The sequence below is a fragment of the Lytechinus pictus genome, chromosome 1, assembly GCF_037042905.1.
Source record: "Lytechinus pictus isolate F3 Inbred chromosome 1, Lp3.0, whole genome shotgun sequence".
Classification (NCBI taxonomy): Eukaryota; Metazoa; Echinodermata; class Echinoidea; order Temnopleuroida; family Toxopneustidae; genus Lytechinus; species Lytechinus pictus.
The window spans coordinates 39794010-39815805 of NC_087245.1; the positions used below are offsets into that span (position 1 = coordinate 39794010).

The 21796-nt window shown below is 37.0% G+C and overlaps 1 protein-coding gene across 2 annotated transcripts; it reads left to right on the plus strand.

Moving 5' to 3' along the window:
* Positions 1-1171: 1171 nt before the first annotated feature.
* Positions 1172-20639, plus strand: LOC129267095 (retinol dehydrogenase 8-like). 2 transcript variants are annotated; one of them, XM_064102743.1, is made up of 6 exons: positions 1172-1603; positions 3643-3822; positions 5855-5948; positions 7158-7407; positions 11134-11286; positions 19734-20639. In XM_064102743.1, exons 1-5 carry the CDS (start codon positions 1333-1335, stop codon positions 11245-11247), a joined length of 909 nt encoding a protein of 302 aa, XP_063958813.1. In that variant the 5' UTR covers positions 1172-1332; the 3' UTR covers positions 11248-11286; positions 19734-20639. The 2 variants fall into 2 exon arrangements, with proteins under 2 accessions (XP_063958813.1, XP_063958807.1); XM_064102737.1 differs by lacking the exon at positions 19734-20639 and having other exon boundaries at positions 1202-1603; positions 11134-15392.
* Positions 20640-21796: the final 1157 nt, after the last annotated feature.

A 21796-nucleotide genomic window follows, 5' to 3' on the forward strand; every position in this document is an offset into this window, starting at 1 on the left:
TTTTAGTGAGTTTGTTTTATCTTCTGTTCATGTTGTAGTGATGGTGTTTTTTTGTCATACTTTCGGTCAATGTCAATACATGAAAATGGCATATTTTTTGGGTTGCGCTTATACCCCCGGTGATGCCGCCAGGAAGACAGTGGACCGACGGATATTACCGTACCCCTTTTCTTTTTCGGTTAATGGATCGTCCTGTCGGCAGGACTAGGGTACAAGTTTTTATTCTGAGTACACAATTTATTTAGGATATGTTGTATGTACTTATACACAGTTTGTATCAATGTTCTGTTTGATTGAAGTGCAACGATATGTTTCGTATACTTTGATTGTTTTTGTGACGAATAAAAACTGCAAAGATAAAAAAAAGCCGTCAGTCCTCTTGTGGCTTACTATGGAAGAGCATTTCGTGCATTCATAGCTGACAGGATTATAACCACGACATGTGCCGGGTACCGACATGTACGTGAGGGTTTTTCGGAGGGTCTGGCTTTAATATAGAACAATTATTTTGATTTTTAGTATGAAAAAAAAAATTCACAAAAGGATGTACATTTATATGTACCAATATAGCCAAATTGGATGAAATGACAGTTTATTCCGGGGGGGGGGGGGGCAGTCAAATATATTGCTGTACACATGCGTGCCCGAAAAATGCGTATAAACATGATAAAGGGGGGGGGGTCGGTTTTGGACGCGGGCCGCGCGTGCACTCGTTAAGGGTATAAAAACACCGATTTTAAAAAAAGGTGGTTTTAAAAAACTGGTCAATGGTAAATCGCGGGGTCAAACGTCTTTAGGGTATTTTTTTCCCCAAAGCTTTTTTTTAGGGGTCATATTCTGGCGACAACTTGTTTAGGGGCCAAAATGTGTAAATGAAGCCCGCGAAAAACTTGTTTAGGGGGTTATTTTGCACAAAGAGAAAAAAAATCGTTTAGGGGGTGTTTGGAAATAATTTGATTACGCATGCGTACAGAAATACATTTGACTGCCCCCCACCCCCCGGGTTTATTGAATTGAATTTATTTACACTGTGTAGATTCACATTGCAGTTCAGATCAGTCGCATATTCATGTATGACGTTATCGCGAGTCCAGTCACATGCAATTGAGAAGAGCAAAGTTCAAAACGTTATAGGCCTATAATATGGGCCTTGGTGTATATTATGCAAATTAATAGAAGGGACGCCTATCTATATAGTGTCACTTGCATGGGGTTCACGATACCGTGTCGGTATAGAATGAATATTTTCAGCAAACACAGCCTTGCATAGAAAACCTTAAGATTATATATCAATTAGCCTATACTGCTTATGACAAAATATAAAGTAAAAGGATGCCGCTTGTGGTTTTCATAACGGGATGCTCGTCTGGCATCGGGCTGACTACAGCTGCAACACTCGCCAAAGATCCATCCAAACGGTTCCTAGTTTATGCTACAATACTAAAGGTCTTTGAAGAAGAAACACGATTTCAAGAAGCCGTTGATGGAAAGCAGATTCTGGATCAGACGTTGTTTCCGATCCAAATGGATATCACCAACGATGAGTCAGTAAGGGATGCAGTTGCCACGGTGATGAAGCAACAAGGACGGATAGATATTCTCGGTAAAAATAAGATTTTCGCGGTTTAAAGGTGCACGTTCCCGGGATTCAAGAGTGCGCTGCTGGACTATCCTGTACTCGCCGCCATCTTCATAACGAATCATCGACGTAATGTGCATGCAGCTGTCAATCATCAGCCAGTCGCGCCGCACATGTACACAATAATGCACCGTACAAATATACTTTCTGCTGCTTTTCGTTGGCCCAAACATCTGTTGACGTCACTTCACGCATCAAAGGGGGAGGGGCAAACCTACAAAGATATTCGTACAGCAGCCGAAGCGTATACGCGAGAGGAGAATTGCATTCAGAACATGATATACTGTACGTAAGCGTCGTATATTAAAAGTTGGAGTCCATAATTGGTAGCTAGCGCCGTCTGCAGCGCGTACGTATGTAGAACAGTGCCCTCTTGAATCCCAGGAACGTGCGACTTTAAATACCACATGTATATACATGTACAAATTATAATGTTACCAGTGAGTCCATTGATAACGGATTTAGATGAACAGCTGTTTTCTCTGAATCCTCAAACATACCGAAGGCACCGAGGCCCAATGGCGTATACCTTAAAACCTCGTTGGGGGTAAGGGGAGGGGGCCAACATTTTCTGACAGTAAAAAAATAAAAAGGAAAGAAAGAAAAGTCAAACGTTGTCGCCATTTCCAGAAGCAAAAACAAAACCACGAAATGTTTGTACACAAGCCAGAAATAGGTTATCAAATTTGTGTCGGGGGCGCTCTGCCCTCGCCGTCCCACCCCCCCCCCCCCATTTAATTATGTATGAGACATAGTGGCTTGGTATAACCAAGAGTGAAGAGTGACCACTAAATTGAGACTACTTTTTTTCTTACTCAGATTCAATGTCGTTGGACTCGAATCATTATACTCAGTCATTAATGTTTAAAACTCTTTCGAATAAGATATTAGTGTGAGTTCGTCGTGGTCTAGTGGTTTTGACGCCCGCTTTTCAAACAGAGTGTCGCGGGTTCGAATCCCTGACATGGCGTATTTTACTCCAGCAACAAATTCACCCTCACTGTGCTTCACTCGTGAGGTGAAGTGGTACCTGGCTGGATTGATTCCTTGAGTGCACCGAGCGCCGTTGAAAAACTGATAGCCCGAGCTAAAGCCGGGGTAATAATAGCGGCGCTTGTAATCCTCAGATAAAAAGCGTTAATAATTCTAGCTATTCATTACTATCATGGTTATTATTATTATTTCTAATGATTGATATTGTATGGCACTGACGCAGTCAGTCTTGATGGTCTCTGTCTTTTGCACAAAAAGTTGCAATCAAACAACTCTGAAAAAAAATATACGTTCCTTGACTTTCAGCCAATCAAAAGCGACCATTCGGGACTTGCCACTGATTATTGGACTTTCGTTTAAACTCAACTTTATCCACAACGGGTCCCTAAAGTGATCATGTCAATTTTTGTTCCACGTAAGCCTTTTTTCAAAGGGGGACTCCGGAATGAAAATAAATAGGCCTATATCTAACTAAATATATAGAGTTAAAAAAAATTACTGAGAAAAGCCCTCATATCATCACTGTCTTATTTAATAACAAAGATATTGGATTTTATAGTTAAACAATATTTTTGAAAACAGTTATTAAGCACACCGTTATCAGGTGTGTTGATCGAGTCATGTCACCACTTTACTTTGTCTAATGCTGTTTGCATGAAATCAGAAGTCAATCAAATTTCTGTCATTCTCGAACTACAAAATTTTAATAAATATAATTTCATGATATACAAAAGAATAAGTGGGAATATAATAATAATGATAATACAGAGTATTTATAAAGCGCCAAATCCACATTGATTATGTGCTCAAGGCATCTTGGTAACTGCACATTCATGAAGAAATGCATAGAATTGTTTTGCCGAAATAATGCAAAACTTTGAAATATTATAACTTTGCTATTCTTTGTCCGGTTTTTGTCAGTGTTTTGTTAGTTTTTACTTTATTTGTTCAAATCATATTTTTTTCTGCCAGGAGAACCCCTTTAATTTATCTTTTTCTTTGTTCGTAAGTGAACAACGCAGGAGTGGCGATGATAAACGTTTCAGAGACGGCTTCGGTTGAACAAGCCAAGAAATTATTCGACATCAATTTCTTCGGTAACTTCCGTGTCACAAAGGAAATACTTCCGGGGATGAAGAAACAGAGGTCCGGTCGCATTATCAACATTTCAAGTAACAATGGAATATTTTGTAAGTTGGGAATTCTCTAATATAATTCTTCCTCACCTAACTCTCTCCACCAGAAGGAGTTGAGCGAAATAGCAAATATCATTCCACATTAAACGAGTAGATATTTTTATAAAATGAATAAAACGTTAAAATATATTGATAGGAAAATGATTCAAAGAAATACACATCCACTTCTCAAAGAGCATCACACTTAAACAATCGCGTTGCCTTACTTTTATATTCCCGACCTTTCGTTGGAGAACGCGAACGCTTATTTGCGACGGTAGTTGATTTTGGAAGAGACTTTTGGGCCCGTCGTTATGGTCGTAAAACTCTGTCCTGCAATGCAAATTGTGTGACATGAGATTTTTTTTTCGTTTCGCATCTGGAACGGAAACATTCAATCTGCGTTTCGTGTGCAAAATTCTGGTTGCTACTATGGTAACAGCGATATATCCGATTTAGGACGATTTTCCAAAGCCACATTTGGTTCCTCCCAGAGCTCGAGAGGCCGCCCGAGGGGCCCACTTCCATTGAAGAGTGGATACCAGGCGCGACTACGCGTAAAAAGGGAAAGAGTGGGCAAGTACGTTACGTATAGGCCTATGTAATGTTATAAGGGTGTCAAAAACGATGTTTAAAATACTGAAAAGGAGGATATGTTTTCAATACTTGTAGGGTTTCACAAGCTAAATACTTGTCAAGAGATGCATTTTCATAATCTGGAAAAGCCTTGCTTCCCTTGTTTAGGGTGCTTTTCGAAACTGCATGGTCGTGCCTGGTATCCACTCATCAATGGAAGTGGTCCCCCGGGAATTCGAATCTAATCCCCCATTTCTGGGGAAAGTAAAACATAATGCCCATTACATTGTGTGCTAGAGGCATATCTTTGTGTGGGAGTAAACAAAAGAAAAAAACCCGCAATTTCGGCTGGCACGTGTTCAGACGTATACATGCTGTGTACATAATCAACGCATGCAAAATGGTTTCGGCTGGAGAGGTGATTTTACCCATGGAATCAATTGCCAGAGATCCACCAATAATCCACATTAAATGCAATATCGATTCGATGGACTGTAATGATCTATATCTAAGCCTTAATTCAGTAACTTTTTCCTCACTCAATATGTACTCGATTTGTTTGAAAAACCACTTTCTTATCCATGTCATAGTCTATTGTAGGTCCTGCATTTCGAATATCTCCAGACATCAGTCGTAATGTACATGCATGACTTGCATGTATGGTGCGGGTGTCGCGGGAAAGAATTTTGCACACGAAAAGCAGATCTGTAGGGCCTGTAACCCCCCTGTAACACAAAGCTTAGCAATGTTCTACGTTTGATTCTATTGACTATAATGTACAATCAATCTTAAAAATCAAGTGTATGCTCAAGCGTTAACTTTTGTGTTAGGGGACCCTAATATTAGCGTCCGTGATGATTGCGAAAGGTGGCTATTATCACTTCCAAGTCTCTGTTAAAGGGGGAACTCCAGGCTGAAAACAATATGATTTGAACAGATAAAAACAAAACAATGAACATTTTATCAAAATCTGACAAGGAATAACAAAGTTATGACATTTGATTGATGTGCATTATTTCGGTGAAACAGTTCTGAACTGTTTCACCGAAATAACACATGCATAGAATTGGGTGTTCATAGATATTCAATGAGCAAACTGATGTCATATACCCACGATTTCATGTGATAACATAAGAAAATGCAAAGTGGGGATGTGACATAATCAGCCCACCAAATTCATGATCACGTCCATAATCGTTTTCACAAAACAATGCTCAACTTTATAATTAAATAACTTCGCTATTTATGAACAGATTTTGATGAAATTTTAAGCGTTTTGCTAGGTTAATTTTACTCTACTTAGATAATTTATAATTATTTTCAGCCCGGAGTATCCCTTTAAAATCGCACAGGCCTTGACACACAACTCTAAAACTGTGGGTGTGAGCCTTAGCCTGTGCGCATCGGCCAAAATGCACAAGAAAATATAAAATGTTTTATCTTTCCTATCATTCCTAATTCTTACATAAAGGTAACCCTTATTTGGGATTATATGCAGCAACTAAGCAAGCTATTGAAGCTTTCAGTCAGGAGACAGCTATTATCGGTCGCTTCTTCGACATATGGTAGGTTTAAGAATAAATAAACATAAAAATAAATATTAGTCTAGTAATGAATAATAATAATAATAGTATTCCCAGTATTCTAGTTTCACAAATGAGTATTTAACTAATTTTTAAGCGCTTACTGATCGATCCTTTTTATATTGTGATCTAGCACCTCAGTTTTGAGAATAGGGTACCACGATTACTTTGAAGCTGATGAGCCAACGGAACGGGGAAGGTTGTGGGCGGATTGGGGCTTAAAGGGATGGTCCGGGCTGAAAATATTTATATCCTAATACGTAGAGTAGAATTCACTGAGCGAAATGCCGAAAATTTCATCAAAATCGGATAAAAAATAATAAAGTTATTGAAGTTTAAAGTTTAGCAATATTCTGGGAAAACAGTAGTCATGAATATTCATTAGGTTGGCTGATGATGTCACATCTCCACTTTCCGTTTTCTTATGTAATTACATAAAACCATATTTTTTTCATTATTTCATACTTGTGTGAATAATATGTCTCCCTTATAATGAAATAAGTTGCAGCAAAAAATATCTAACGCACTAAATCATTTGTCAATCCAATTTTTCTAGTTCTTGGAAGAAAAAATTTGAATGAACCTAATTTCATATAATAAAATACAAAAGAACAAGTGGGGATGTTACATCATCAGTCCACCTAATGAATATTCATGACGACTATTTTCACAAAATATTGCTAAACTTTAAAATTCAATAACTTTGTTATTTGTTATCCGATTTTGATGAAATTTTCAGCATTTTGCTCAGTGAATTCTACTCCATTTATTACGCTATAAATACTTTCAGCCCGGACCATCCCTTTAAGACCCCCCCCCCACACACACACACACACACCCTTTCAGTAACCACAACTGTACAAAACGTGAAAATTAACATCAACTTGTGATTTTAATTAATGATATGCATATGCCCATCCCCCTTACGTGCCGCGGCCCCTGTCATCTGTCTTATAACTCATTACAATTTGGAAACGTGACTGTGGGTGGGTATACAATAAAGCAATATAGAAATACATACATCTTATTGATCTTAATAAATGCGGTTAGATTAATTATATTCTTTACTCGATTGTGCATTTTATATAATGATTTCATTTAATCTTTCCAATCTTTCCGATTATGCATTTTTAGGATAATTTATTTTGATCTTTCCGATCCTCTTTTTATTATTATTATTATTATACAAAGGGTAAGTGTTATTGAGCCTGGTCCCGTTGACACCCCTATCCGAGAGACGATAATATCCAGTGGGATGGGAGGTGTAGAACATATCTTGCAGACTCCAGACATCGATGACCTCGATAAACGCCTAGTCAGGTACTTCGAAGTCGAGAGCGAGTACCACGGTCATCCGATGCAACAGCCTGAGGAAATCGCTGAGATCGTCATCGAAGCGGCCACCGCAGAGAAACCCCATTTTAGATACCAGTCATCAAAGGTAATTACTTCATTCCTTCCTTCCTGCATTCCTTCTTTTATTTCCATATTTTTTTATATTTCTCTCTTTCATTCTTTATATGTTTCTTCGATTCTTTCTTTCATTCTTTCTTTCCTTTTTTGTTGTTGCTTTCTTTAATTATTTCTTTTTTTTTCTTTTCTTTGTTACTTTCTGTTTCTTTTTACCTCTCTCCTTTCGTCCTTCTTACTTTTCCTTCTTTCTTTTTTCCGTCCTTCTTTCTATCCTTCATTCATTCCTTCCTTCCTTCTTTCTTTTTTATATCCACCTAACAAGGTAGATATGTGCGCAATATAAATACCCTATATTATTATTATTTTTCTTTTCTTTTATTCTTTTACGGAGCCCGAGAGGGGACATGCATGAACATTTTTTTTTAATAAGTCGTTCCCACCACTTATAAGTCGTTCCCACCACTTATAAGTCGTTCCCACCACTTATAAGTCGTTCCCACCACTTATTTATAACTACCACGTGATGGCATATAATTATGAAGAAGGGAGCAGTACGCCGCGCCCGCTAACTCCAGGAAGCTCCGACGCCGACGCCGAAGCTCTCAAACCAAGCCTGGCGAAAATCATCGAAATCGATGGATATAGCGCCAACGTCAACAGACCCGGGTACCCAACATTATAACAACAACAAGAAGAAGACCGGCATTCGATATTCGATATTCAAACTGTGAAGTTGGTTTGATATTCAGGTTCGATATTCAAACGCGTGTGAAGTTGGACCAATATTCGATATTCGATATTCAAAAATTAGGGGTCTTGAAAGCTAACTAGGGGGTTAAACAGGTGCAGCACGTCTCGGGCAACCATAACAACACTGTCACTGGCCTGCCCTAGTAAGAGGACATTCAGGGGACAAACGTCAGTGAATAAAAGGGCAGAAAATTGTTATTTTTCTTTTCGAGGGGCCCCCACATCCCGACGGCCTACCCAGGGCAACCATGTATCCTATCTTGTAGAACTGGACTCGGGCAACCAGATAAACACTAGCTTGACCCGGCGCATGCACATTTAGGGGGCTCAAATTAACAAAATTAAAGGAATAAAGGGCTATTTATTGCATTTTTTTAATTTAAAAAGTATTTTTTCAAGGGGCCCCCAGGGATATCCCGACGGCCTAGCAAGGGTAACCACGTATCCTAACTTGTAGAACTCGACTCGGGCAACCAGATAAACACTAGCTTGACCCGGCGCATGCACATTTAGGGGGCAACTCGTTAAAGCATCTCATGAGCAGATCTTATTCATCTACTAGTATTATACTAAGTCCTAATTCCTCCGCCAATAAAATAGTTCCGAAATCTTAGTGACACCTGTATTTTTCTTTCATTTGCACAAAATTTGTTCAGTGGTTGCTCATTCTTTGTTTATATAATCAGTCTAATCAATATACATACTCTTTTTTGTAATCAACTTACCAAAAAAAAAATGAGAATGGGTTGGGTCGAATGAATATCTTTAGCTTTCTGTTGTAGATCGTCAATTCTTGGAGAAAAGATGGGGGCGTATATCGATACAAAACGTATTGTCATGATATAAAATATGAGTATAAAGCTCCTATGATCTTCGAATGATTCTCATGAGACATTTTATTTTGCATGTTTAGCCTTCAATTTATTTAGTTAGCAAGGAGTTATACCCCTCCAATAAATTTTAATGAACTAAAATGTCTCTTTTAGACGATATCGCGTGACTAATTCCAAATCTATTGATTGATTGATCGACTAAATTTCCAAAGCTACTATCACATAATTAGAATTTAATTTCAAAATAATTTTAAAGGCCAAAATTTTCTGGCTTGCTTCGCTCGCTGGCTACTTTTTCAAAATTAATTATTCCACATTTGCTTTGGTGTGCTGCCTCAACATATTTTGTTTATTATCCTCAACTGCGTTGAACTTAATATAATATGTGGTGTATGTACCCGCGATTTGATAAAAAATGGCCATCTGCAATGTTTAAAAATATCACGAGGTTCCGGGGGCTCCGCCCCAGACCAGTGCATGGCGCCACCGAATGGGGATGCCCCATTGAGCCCCCCCCCCCCCCCCCCCCGAAATTTGAAGGAAAAAAAATGTATATAATTCTCCAAAAATGTTTTTAGTTCTTTAAATTTTCACAATTTTCTCATCCATTCACCGTCACAGCATTTAGCTCCCAACAATTTTAGTCACTAACATAAATCTTTCAGGCCATTATATAAAATTCAAAATGTAGCTCGCGCTACGCGCTCGCAGTTATTAATGATTATCTTTTCACATGGGGCTTAAAAATCCAATATTATTAGAGTTTTCATTATTCGTTTTAGCAAGATACATTATCCTAATTGTGCTCATGACTTTTATCTATATGACAACACATTGGTTTGGTAAGCCTTGAACATAAATTTTGGCTTTAATAGACATTATTCTTTCCACTTCAATATAGTGGAAACACCTGAACCTCGTCGTAAATCTTAAATGTACATGATAAATGATTTTTCTTTCTTTTCTCCCCTTTTACATAAAATTCAACTTATGTTTAGTAAAAATTCATTGTTTCTATATTGATTATTTGGTATAGCATGGTTCATTCATCTTCTGGGCTATTTTATAATATTTTTGATCATTATAAAGTCTCGCTCACCAAAGTTAATTCAATTTCTTTTTTTTAATAAGTAATCTCTTTGTGATTTTGGTCGCCTATCTGTTTCATGCCTTGTTAGATAAATACAACAATAAAGGAAATTCCATTGCTGTGAGTCCTGAATGGCACAGATAGTTCAACGCTCCTAATTTGTTTTTACATTCAATTCAACATCTCTTCTAGCTACCCAGGCCGAACAGGTACGGGACTGGAGACTACGTCACACGTGATTATGTTGTGTATTGCAGACGCCACTGCCCTCTCCGGTATGGGTATCAATACCGGAGGATTTCCCGCGCGAAAATTAATCGAATTAATTAAGCCGAATTAATCTCCTTATAGGCGTCAGTCTCCCTTCACGCCTGCACGACCTGATTTAAAACAGTCACTGCATAGTTCAGAAGTGTATTATTGTGTCAATAATGGTACCACCTTGCACCGATTACTTACGATACAAATATTTTCTCGTAATTAACCTAAAGCCTCGATCTTTTCCTTTCTTTTTATGCAAATACACTGTCCCGATATTACTATGAAGAATTTGCTTCGATTCACGCCTCAAACTGTCGCCATTTGGTTAGATAAGTCATTTGTCATTTGTCTACATGATAAAGGAGGGACTCTCTTCCTCCCAAATAACCCAAATAACTCAATTAACGCTAAACAGATCAGTGCGTTCACACCATGACCATTATGAACCAGGGCCTTTATGCAGTCAGTATCATTGTTGTATTCACATTATTTTGTATTAACTTTTCTCTCCTTCCACATATTTTGCCATCATTAAATGCAATTTTTTTTTCCACTTTATCCATTTACATCTGACCTTAATTAACTTTGTTTTCAAAGTCAGAGTTCTTATTTTTCCATTGTCTTAAGATATGAATAAACACTTTGCTATTGAATGCGTATGATTCATATTAATTCATTTCTGCTCCATACTTATAACAGGGTGTAATTTCAAAAAAGTATATATTTTCGTTTTGTGAAATCGGGTTCTCGCTTGAACATCCCTTATACATGATACGTCATTTTAATTTACCATTATTTTGCTCTCTACTGCCCTCTACAGGTGCCTTCGTGGGCTCAAGCAACGGACAATGCACATGCTCAAAACTGCGGCTTGCTCACCCTTCAATACACAATAAGCGGACTTCCTTTGCCTCTTCTCTCATCACGCTCGTAGGTTCCTTGAACCGCCTTTGTGTATCGTGCTTTGTATGTTGTAAGTTCCCTTTCTGTTCGTTTTTGCTTCAGTACCTCTTCTCATTGTATCTGTTCCTGACCGGGACTTGTATTTCAGATTTCACTGTTCCTGTTATAGACATTTTAATGTCATCTAAACAAAAAAATGCGTTTTCTGATTTTTCTTTAATATGGCAAATTCGGTAGATACACCATTCAATTCAATTAACGATGATGACTTTCTTGACCTGTTTAGACCACCATTAGTAGAAGGTGAATCAAACATAAATCCCTATGTTACTTCCTTTGAAAATCATGTTACAGACAAATTTAATTCATCGTCACAAGAGTTGAATTATGATTTTGACACTGATAACCAATTTCAAAGTCCATGTTCTGAATACGTCACCCACAACCAGTTTAATAATGTTGTTAAGGAATTTGATAACTCCTCTTTTTCTCTTATACACCTTAATATTAGGAGCATTAATAAACACTTTGATGAATTACGGTTACTTTTGAATAATCCCACCATGCAAACATTTTCAGTAGTAGGTCTAACCGAAACATGGCTTTCTCATGATTCAAGCCTTCCATTCGCTCTCGATGGATATGATCTTTTAGTTAACAACAGACAAAATAGGATGGGTGGGGGCGTTGCGTTATATGTTTCACAATCCTATGATTATGTAGTTCGAGACGAACTTAACAGCATGACTGATACAATTGAATCTCTTTTTATTGAAATTACTATCCCTAACAGCAAAAACATTATCATAGGTGTTATATACAGGCCTCCGAGTTCGAATATTAAATCATTTTTAGATCATCTCTCAGACTTAGTTAAAAATCCAATTTTTGATAATAAAAATTGCTTTATAATGGGCGATTTTAATATTGATTTATTAAAACAAAATAATGTCACACAAGATTTTTTGGAAACATTTTTATCCGCTTCTTACTTACCTTTAATATCTAAACCCACACGCATAGTCAATGAATCCGCTTCTCTTATTGATAATATTTTCTGTAACGTTCTTCCCCCACCCGATTCCTTCATATTACTCTCTGATATCACTGATCACTTCCCTGTCTCGACTAATTTCTCTTTAAAAGACAGATTCAATAACATATATAGCCGTCCATTAAAACGAAGAATAACACACGAAAATATAGCTCGTCTGGGTGCTAGTTTAGACGATGTTGATTGGTCTTGTGTCTTTGATAATAATGACGTAAACTTGTCCTTTGAAAATTTTATGAACATTTTTAATTTACACTTTGACACTCATATTCCAAAACTTAGAGATAAGACATCTAACTACAAAAAAATCACCGAAGCTCCCATGGATTTCCAAATCGCTCTTGCGTTCGATAAATAGGAAGAATAATTTGTATTATAAACATAAAATGAAACGCTCTGAGCAATCCAAACTTAAATATACTTCTTACAAAAATACATTGACAAAAATTATACGTTTAGAAAAGAAAAGATATTTTACAAACCAGTTACAACTTTACAAGCGTGATATGCAAAATACTTGGAAAGTTTTAAAACAAGCAATGAATATATCAAATAACAAATCTAATATTACAAAAATTAGATCTGGCGATGTTATTTTTGAAGATTCCCACCAAATTTGTAGTATCCTGAATAATCACTTTTCTTCAATTGGGGAAAATCTTGCAAGTAATATTCCTCCCGCAACAAAACACTTTTCTGAATTTTTAGGCCCACCAAATTCTAGTTCAATGTTTCTCGCTCCAACTTATAATCAGGAGATAATTAATATTGTCTCTGATTTTAGTTCTAAAAAAAGTACAGGACATGATGACATCAATAATTTTCTTCTTAAGGGGGTAATATCGTCAATTGCGGATCCCCTAACTCATATTTTCAATCTGTCACTTCTTAACGGCATTGTCCCCGAGAGCATGAAAATTGCAAAAGTCATTCCCTTGTTTAAAAAGGGTGATAAATTAGATGTTAATAATTATCGCCCTATTTCTTTGTTATCTACATTGTCGAAAATACTTGAAAAGATTATTTATAAAAGAACTGTAAATTTTTTCAAATCAAATAATATTCTTTCAAATTCCCAATTTGGATTTAGGGAAAAGCATAGCACCACACATGCTTTATTAAGTTTCATTGAAAAAGCGGCACATTCAATCGATAAATCTTCTCATTTAATTGGTTTGTTCCTGGACTTCTCCAAGGCCTTCGACACCATTAATCATGATATTTTACTTAACAAATTACATCATTATGGAGTGCGTGGGAAGGCCTTGGAGTGGTTCAGGAGCTACCTCTTGAATAGGAAGCAATATGTCTTTTTAAACGCGGTTGCAATTCTCAAATGAAAAAAAATAATTGTGGAGTTCCCCAGGGTAGTATTTTAGGCCCGATTTTGTTTATAGTTTATATTAATGATTTTTGTAGATCATCAGACGTTCTTTCTTTCATTCTCTTTGCGGACGACTCTAACTTATTTTTTTCACATAAAAATCCTCTTCACCTTGCTAATATAATCAACTCTGAACTAGAAAATGTTACCGAATGGATAAGAGCAAATAAATTGTCACTAAATCTTCAAAAAACAAAATACATGTTGTTTAGCAACTCCATAAATACACTTCCTGTTGATATTATTTTGGATGGAACTCCCTTGGAAAATGTATCCCATATTAAGTTTCTTGGAATAACAGTCGATAATAAGCTCTCATGGAAATTTCACATAGATAACATATGTAAAACTATTTCACGCAACATTGGTATAATTAACAAGCTTAAATTTTGTTTACCATTATCGTCCCTGCTTACATTATATTCATCCCTTATATTGCCTTATTTAAATTATGGAATTTTAGCGTGGGGTAACACACAACAAACACTCTTAGACAAATTACTCCTATTACAAAAGAAGTCTCTACGTATTATATGTCACACGGCATATTTGTCTCATACTGACCCATTATTTTTTTAACATAGAATATTGAAAATTAAGGACTTATATTTGTTTAATCTCGGTCAGTTTATGTATAACTATAACAACAACAACCTCCCAAATGTATTCAATTCAATGTTTCCAAAAAATCAATCCATTCACAACTATCCAACAAGGCGATTGGGTGAATTTCATTTACCACTTTTAAGAACCTTGCGGGCTCAGAACACATTTATATACGATGGACCGAAGTTATGGAACTCACTTCATAATGATATAACAAATGCAAAATCTTTGAACTCTTTTAAGACTAAATTCAAATTATCTCTATTAAAACCTTATAATATACTCCCAAATTAATTTTAATTCATCATTTCTGTCAAGTCATCATCATTATTATGTCAAGTCATCATCATTATTACTTTAAACTAAAATTAAAACATAAAATTATTATCCTTTTTTTTATTAAAAAAATCTGACACAAGTCCTTCTCAGATGTGCTCATTATTGTGTCTATCCTCTCCTCTATTTTCTCCTCTCCAGTCCGCTTATCCGCCTTCCTACCGGTTATTTGTTTAACGGCATCAATCACATTTTTCGTGCATTATATTCTTTCCAGGTTATTTTATATATTTTTTCTCCTCTTATACACATCATTGAATCCAGTTTGCTTGAGTCCACGACGGCATGTGTTCTATCTACGTACAGCAGCACCCATCCATCTTCTCAGGGCATTCTCCCCCTTTTTTTTCTTCTCAAGTTTTTCTGGGGGGGGGGGGGTGGGAAGGGTAGATATTTTTAGGACGGGTTGTTTTGTCCTTCACCAAACTGTATATTTTTTATTACTTTGTATTTATTTTGTGAGTATTTCCCTCTCATTTATTCATTCTTTTCTCATTTGATTATCTGTATTTATACTTTGTTATTTTGTTATTTGTTGTGTTATCTATTTCTTGAGGGGCCCACATTGTACAAGCATTGCTTTTTAGTGGGTCCCTCCATTTCCATCTTAATTTAATTTCTATTGAAAAATAGTATATATATTTAAAACCTACAATGTGTTGCCCAAATCGTCTAAGTGTTTTTTTTTTCACTACATATGTATAATTAATTTTGTTTGCAACGGATACAAATATTTATGTTTTATATATGGTATACAATTTGTTTTTGTTTGATGGAAGTGAAATAAATGAATTTGAATTTGAATTTGAATTTGAATCCTGCGAATTCATAATTTTCATAAATGATATATTTTCAGCGAATTAGATAGCCATTCAGTTCATAATTTAAAAAAAAGCTTAGAACGGCCAGGTATCATCCCGGATATCAAAAATTTTCGGCTCGCGCTTCGCGCTCGCACTATTTATTTGGTGAGATATCATCTTCATAACCCAATTAATGGAAACAGCTGATCCTTAACAGGTCCCTTTTTCATTCAGTAGGGACTGCATATAAAATAAAATTAACTCGCAACTCTCGCTCGATTTTTTTTAAAAATGTGTGTCATCCCCCCGGCCCCAAAATGTTTGTTTGCCTCATCCTAGGTTAAAAACCCTGGTGCCGTCATTGCCCCGGACCCGAACCGCATAGCACTGCCCCCCCCCCCCCAAAAAAAGTTCTACAACCGAGAACAAAAAAGAAATAATAAAAGGAAAGAAAGAAAAGGAAGATGAAAGATATGATGTCATTTTCTGCATTCCATGTCAAAATCAATCTCAAAATTACAGGTGATTTTTTTTCGCTCACTTCGCTCGCTCGAGACTTATTATTAAGCAAATATTTGCTGCGTGCGCCATGGTGTGCCCCCTCTTTTTTGTTCTAATCTCGCATTGAGCTTCGCCCTAATGTTCAGGGCATAATCATAAAATATCCTGGTCATACAATAATATGACCCCTCCATTCTCTTTCTCTCCCTTTCCCCCTCCTATTCTTTCCTATCTCTCCCTTTCGCTTCTCTCTCTTTTATTTTTGTCTTCTCTCTTTCTTTGTTGTTTTTTACTCTACCCATTGGCGGCAACCCTAACGGATGGGGGGGACCGTGGTTCCCCATGCTTGAAATAGCCCGTATTCCTTGTTAATTTACCCCCCCCCAAATGTGCATGCGCTGGGTCAAGCTAGTGTGTATCTGGTTGCCCGAGTCCAGTTCTAAATGTTAGGATACGTGGTAACCCTGGCTAGACCGTCGGGATATCCCTCGGGGCTTCTTGAAAAAATAGTTTATTTTAATTGAAAAAATGCGATAAAAAGCCCTTTATTCCTTTAATTTTGTTAATTTGAGCCCCCTAAATGTGCATGCGCCGGGTTAAACTAGTGCTTATCTTGTTGCCCGAGTTCAGTTCTACAAGATAGGATACGTGGTTACCCTTGCTAGCCCGTCGGGATATCCCTGGGGGCCCCTTGCAAAAAATACTTTTTAAATTGAAAAAATGCAATAAATTGCCCTTTATTCCTTTAATTTTGTTAATTTGAGCCCCCTAAATGTGCATGCGCTGGGTCAAGTTAGTGCTTATCTTTTTGCCCGAGTCAAGTTCTACAAGATAGTATATGTGGTTACCCTAGCTAGGCCGTCGGGATATCCCTGGGGGCCCCTAGAAAAAAATGTTTTTTTTTATTGAAAAAATGCGATAAATAGCCCTTTATTCCCCTTAATTTTGTTAATTTGAGCCCCCTAAATGTGCATGCGCCGGGTCAAGCTAGTGCTTATCTTATTGCCCGAGTCCAGTTCTACAAGATAGGATACATGGTTGCCCTGGGTAGGCCGTCGGGATGTGGGGGCCCCTCGAAAAGAAAAAAAATAACAATTTTCTGCCCTTTTATTCACTGACGTTTGTCCCCTGAATGTCCTCTTACTAGGGCAGGCCAGTGACAGTGTTGTTATGGTTGCCCGAGACGTGCTGCACCTGTTTAACCCCCTAGTTAGCTTTCAAGACCCCTAATTTTTGAATATCGAATATCGAATATTGGTCCAACTTCACACGCGTTTGAATATCGAACCTGAATATCAAACCAACTTCACAGTTTGAATATCGAATATCGAATGCCGGTCTTCTTCTTGTTGTTGTTATAATGTTGGGTACCCGGGTCTGTTGACGTTGGCGCTATATCCATCGATTTCGATGATTTTCGCCAGGCTTGGTTTGAGAGCTTCGGCGTCGGCGTCGGAGCTTCCTGGAGTTAGCGGGCGCGGCGTACTGCTCCCTTCTTCATAATTATATGCCATCACGTGGTAGTTATAAATAAGTGGTGGGAACGACTTATAAGTGGTGGGAACGACTTATAAGTGGTGGGAACGACTTATAAGTGGTGGTAACGACTTATAAGTGGTGGGAACGACTTATAAGTGGTGGGAACGACTTATAAGTGGTGGGAACGACTTATAAGTGGTGGGAACGACTTATAAGTGGTGGGAACGACTTATAAGTGGTGGGAACGACTTATAAGTGGTGGTAACGACTTATAAGTGGTGGGAACGACTTATAAGTGGTGGGAACGACTTATAAGTGGTGGGAACGACTTATAAGTGGTGGGAACGACTTATAAGTGGTGGGAACGACTTATTAAAAAAAAATGTTCATGCATGTCCCCTCTCGGGCTCCGTATTCTTTTCATTCATTCTTTCTTTCTTTTTTTAACATCTTTTCTTTCCTTTTTTCCGATAGGATGTGTCTTTATAATCTTTCTTTGCGTTTTACGTTCATTGATAATGCTTGCAACTCTTAAGAAAGACAATACGTTTTTTAGATTTCCGTAACTAAAACGGGACAATTATCAATACGTCTTCTTGTTTTTTTTTTGTTTTTTTTCCAGAATTCGATTTTTTTTCTTACAAGGTTCTTCTTTCTGATTTTTAGGTTTCTTGTTTGTTGAAATATATCATTTCAATTATTGCTGTAGAGCATTGCACACAAAATCTCTTTCATAATAGACAATATGAATGTATCATGGCGGCCTGGGGAGTGTTTCATCAACATTTTCATCCGACAAGTGGTCAGATCTGACATCTTTCTCTGATGTTGATTGGCTGAGAGGTACTGTTACTATGGTAACTGTCGGATAAAATGGGACTTGTCGGATAAAACGTCCGACAAGTCCTTTCATGAAACGCCCCCCTGGTTCTAAACAGAGTCGCAGCTGACGATCGTCTGTACAAATTTGTATTTGCAAATGACTTTGGCTCGTATGAAAAAATAGGTTGCACGCGATCAAATTCCGATAGCAGCCATTTTGTCCTCTTAGAAACACACGCTTTCACTCCGGGTTCATTATTTTGTTTAGAACCAGGCCGCCATGATACCATGGCAATTGACGCCATCGCTTCGGTACTCTCTATAAACCGATATAACGTGTACTTAAAAAGCCATTAAGATAAAAAAAAAAAAATTGTGTTATGGACACGACATTATGGGGGGTCAGTAAAGAATAAAATCCGCCCTAATTTCAAACCTTGCAATGCATGTAAAAACTATGGTCTTTTGGGCAGAATTCTATTTCACGAGTTCCATGTGTTATGTCCGTAACGCATGAACTGCCCATTTAAGCGTCTTTGTATATAGTGACCAAAAACGTCATGTCATTATATTGAGTATATCATCCTCAAATTATGATCTATTTAAAATCAAGATGTATTGTACTGGCTCAGTGGGTAAGTCGGTAAATATTTATTGCCAATTTGTCCACTGCCAACTCGTCCACTCACCACATTGTCTACCTTCATTTAGTCTAATGCCATTCCGTCTATCAATATTTCGTCTAAAAACTATTTGGTCCAATAACCATTTGGTCCAATCAATACTTCGTCTATACACCAGTTCGTCATTACCATTCCGTCTAAAAACCAGCTGGTCTAATACTCATTTCTTATTTTGCACAATTAACACTTTAGTTTAATTAGACCAAATGGTATATGGACTAAATGGTTATTGGACCAACTGGCATTAGACTAAATGAAAGTAGACCATGTGGTGAGTAGACGAACTGATGGTAGACCAAAATAATGATAGTAGTAATGTAGTAGTAATGATAGTAATGCCAATTGGACGAATATGCATTAGACGAATTGGATAAGTCTTCGAACTCTGAACCTCAAGGTCCGAGGTTCGATCCCATCTTGAAACTTGCGTCCTTCAGCAAGGCGTTTATCATACAGCATCGAGCATCGGATCAGGGTTGTTTGTTAACATGAACCGGGGTTGTCGTTAAAAAACATAAATATGCCTTGTATGGCTTGCATATTTTACTAATTTATCATTAAATCTAATTTTCTTTTCTTAAAAAAAATGTTTTTATTGGGTCTTTATGATTTAGTGTAACAAATCAGAGATAAACAATGTAATTTTGAAAAATAAATAAGAAAAAAAGAAACAGAAAATAAAAAAGCATGCAGCATATACACATTATTAGTTTACATTGGAAACAGTACAAAACAAGTAGTTAATGTTGTCACTTTTGTCTCTTCTACGTATCCCCTTTAATATAGTAAAGGCAAGAATGTAATATCACAGGAATAAAGATCTTAATTTTCTTTCTTTTTTATTCATAGGCCGTGGAAGATACTGCGAAAGAGATCTTCATCGATGCAACAGGAGATTCTTATATCGATTCCCGAGCAAGTAAATTGAAATCATGCAGCGACAAAAACTACACAAGATAGACACAATTGGCATTAAAGCTAATACGGAACCTGAGCTTTGTATTCCACCTCCTCAAGTCATCAATTTCTCATATCTGACCACTAGCGTACCTAAGAGGGGGCAAGGGGCAGTCTGCCCCCCCCCCCCCTGACGAGTCACAAGCAACAACAAAAAAGAGGAAGCGAAAAAATGGAAAGAAAAGAGGAAAAATGAAAGAGAGAAAAAAGGGGGAAGGGGAAAAGAAGAAAGAGTTTAAGAGAACAGAAACTGGACTGCAGACTGTCGGGAAAAAAAAATAAACTGTCGGGCACACGGGGCTGTTCCAACTGATTCGTTTTTTACTTCCACCATCTTTGTCGGTAAATGTCAATTAAACTGTACACTTTTATCGGTAAATTGTGATTTTTACGCAATACGACTTTTAGAGCTCTCTGTATACCGATAGTGAGGACCGACTGGGCTGACCAGGGACAGGAAAAATGTAGAGAACAACTTTTAGGTAATATAGTTATAACAATAAAAAATTCGCTCGCGCTACGCGCTCGCATCAATTTTTTTAGTTGGATACCTAAGATAAATGTCTAGTTTTCAGGTTGAAATATCAAAAATTTTCAGCTCGCACTTCGCGTCAATTAATTAGTTAGAAACCAATTTGTTCACAGTTACAAAAAGTGCTTATAATATCCAGTTCTTAGGCCTGAACATCAAATATTTCAGCTGGCGCTTCGTGCTCACATATAACTGTTTAGGTATATATCCATCCTGTTCATAGTTAAAAGAAGTGCTTAGAATTTCCAGTTTTTAGGTCGGAATATAAAAAAAATATCAAAAATATATCATTAGAAACCAATTTGTTTACGGTTACTGAAATTGCTTAGAATATCAAGTTCTTAGGTTGGAATTTCAACTCGAGCTTCGCACTCGCATAAAATTCCATCTTGTTCATAATTAAATGAAGTGCTTAGAATGTAAAGTTTTCAGGTCGAAATATAAAAAATTTTCAGCTCGCGCTTCGCGCTCACACCAATTAAAGGGGAATCCAGCCTTGGCTATAAAATGTTGTGTAGGGAAGGAGAAAAATAAATTAAACAGAATGGTGAAAGTTTGAAAGAAATCGGACAAGCTATAAGAAAGTTATAGCTGCTTTAAAATTGAGATCACTAATACTATGTAGATTTCAAATTGGCAACTGAGTAAGTAAATTATGACAAGGGGCAAGGACAACTTTCCCATAGGCCATGTACTTTATTATCAGGATTTTGTGGTTTTCTCCTAAGTACCCATTCCCCTTGGGCAGTAATCTAAATATAACCCAGGGAGTATATTGTTTTATGTCCTCATGAAAGAAAAATATAATTTGAAATAAAACTTTTGGGGAAAATGACATTTTAGCCATAATATGTATTGGAGTACATGGAAGAGTAGTCCTTGCCTTACATCACTATGACTTCCCATATGCGGCCAATTTGAAGTCTCCATGGGTATAGTGATTACCAAAATTTATAACTTTTAAAAATTCATAACTTTCTTGTTGTTTGTCCAATATTGTTCAAACTTTCACCTATCAACTTGTCTGATTTTTCTTTTCCTTATAAAAACAAGTTTTTATTTGGGTTGGATTCCCCTTTAATTGTTTTTAACTACCATCTTGTTCATAGTTTTTAAAAAAAAGGTGCTTAGAATGTCCAGTTTTCAGGGGAAATATCTCAAATTTTCAGCTCGCTCTTCGCGCTCGCATCAATTAATTTTTCTTAGAAACCAATTTGCTCATGGTTACTAAAAGTGCTTAGAATATCCAGTTCTTAAGTCGGAATATCAAAAGTTTTAGCTCGCGCTTCGCGCCCGCACGACTGTTTAGATACCCATCCTGTAAAACTGCTTAGAATGCCTAGGGTCCAGTAAGGAATATCAAAATTTTTAGCTCGCGCTCGCATAATTTATTAAGAAAGATACCCATCCTTTTCATAATTAA

Excerpts from the sequence above, each read along its gene's own strand:
- LOC129267095 (XM_064102743.1), top strand. The coding sequence starts at position 1,333 with ATGCCGCTTGTGGTTTTCATAACGGGATGCTCGTCTGGCATCGGGCTG. Across the intron at positions 1,604-3,642 it reads AGGACGGATAGATATTCTCG|TGAACAACGCAGGAGTGGCG; the intron begins GTAAAAATAAGA and ends TTTGTTCGTAAG. Across the intron at positions 7,408-11,133 it reads TTAGATACCAGTCATCAAAG|GTGCCTTCGTGGGCTCAAGC; the intron begins GTAATTACTTCA and ends TGCCCTCTACAG.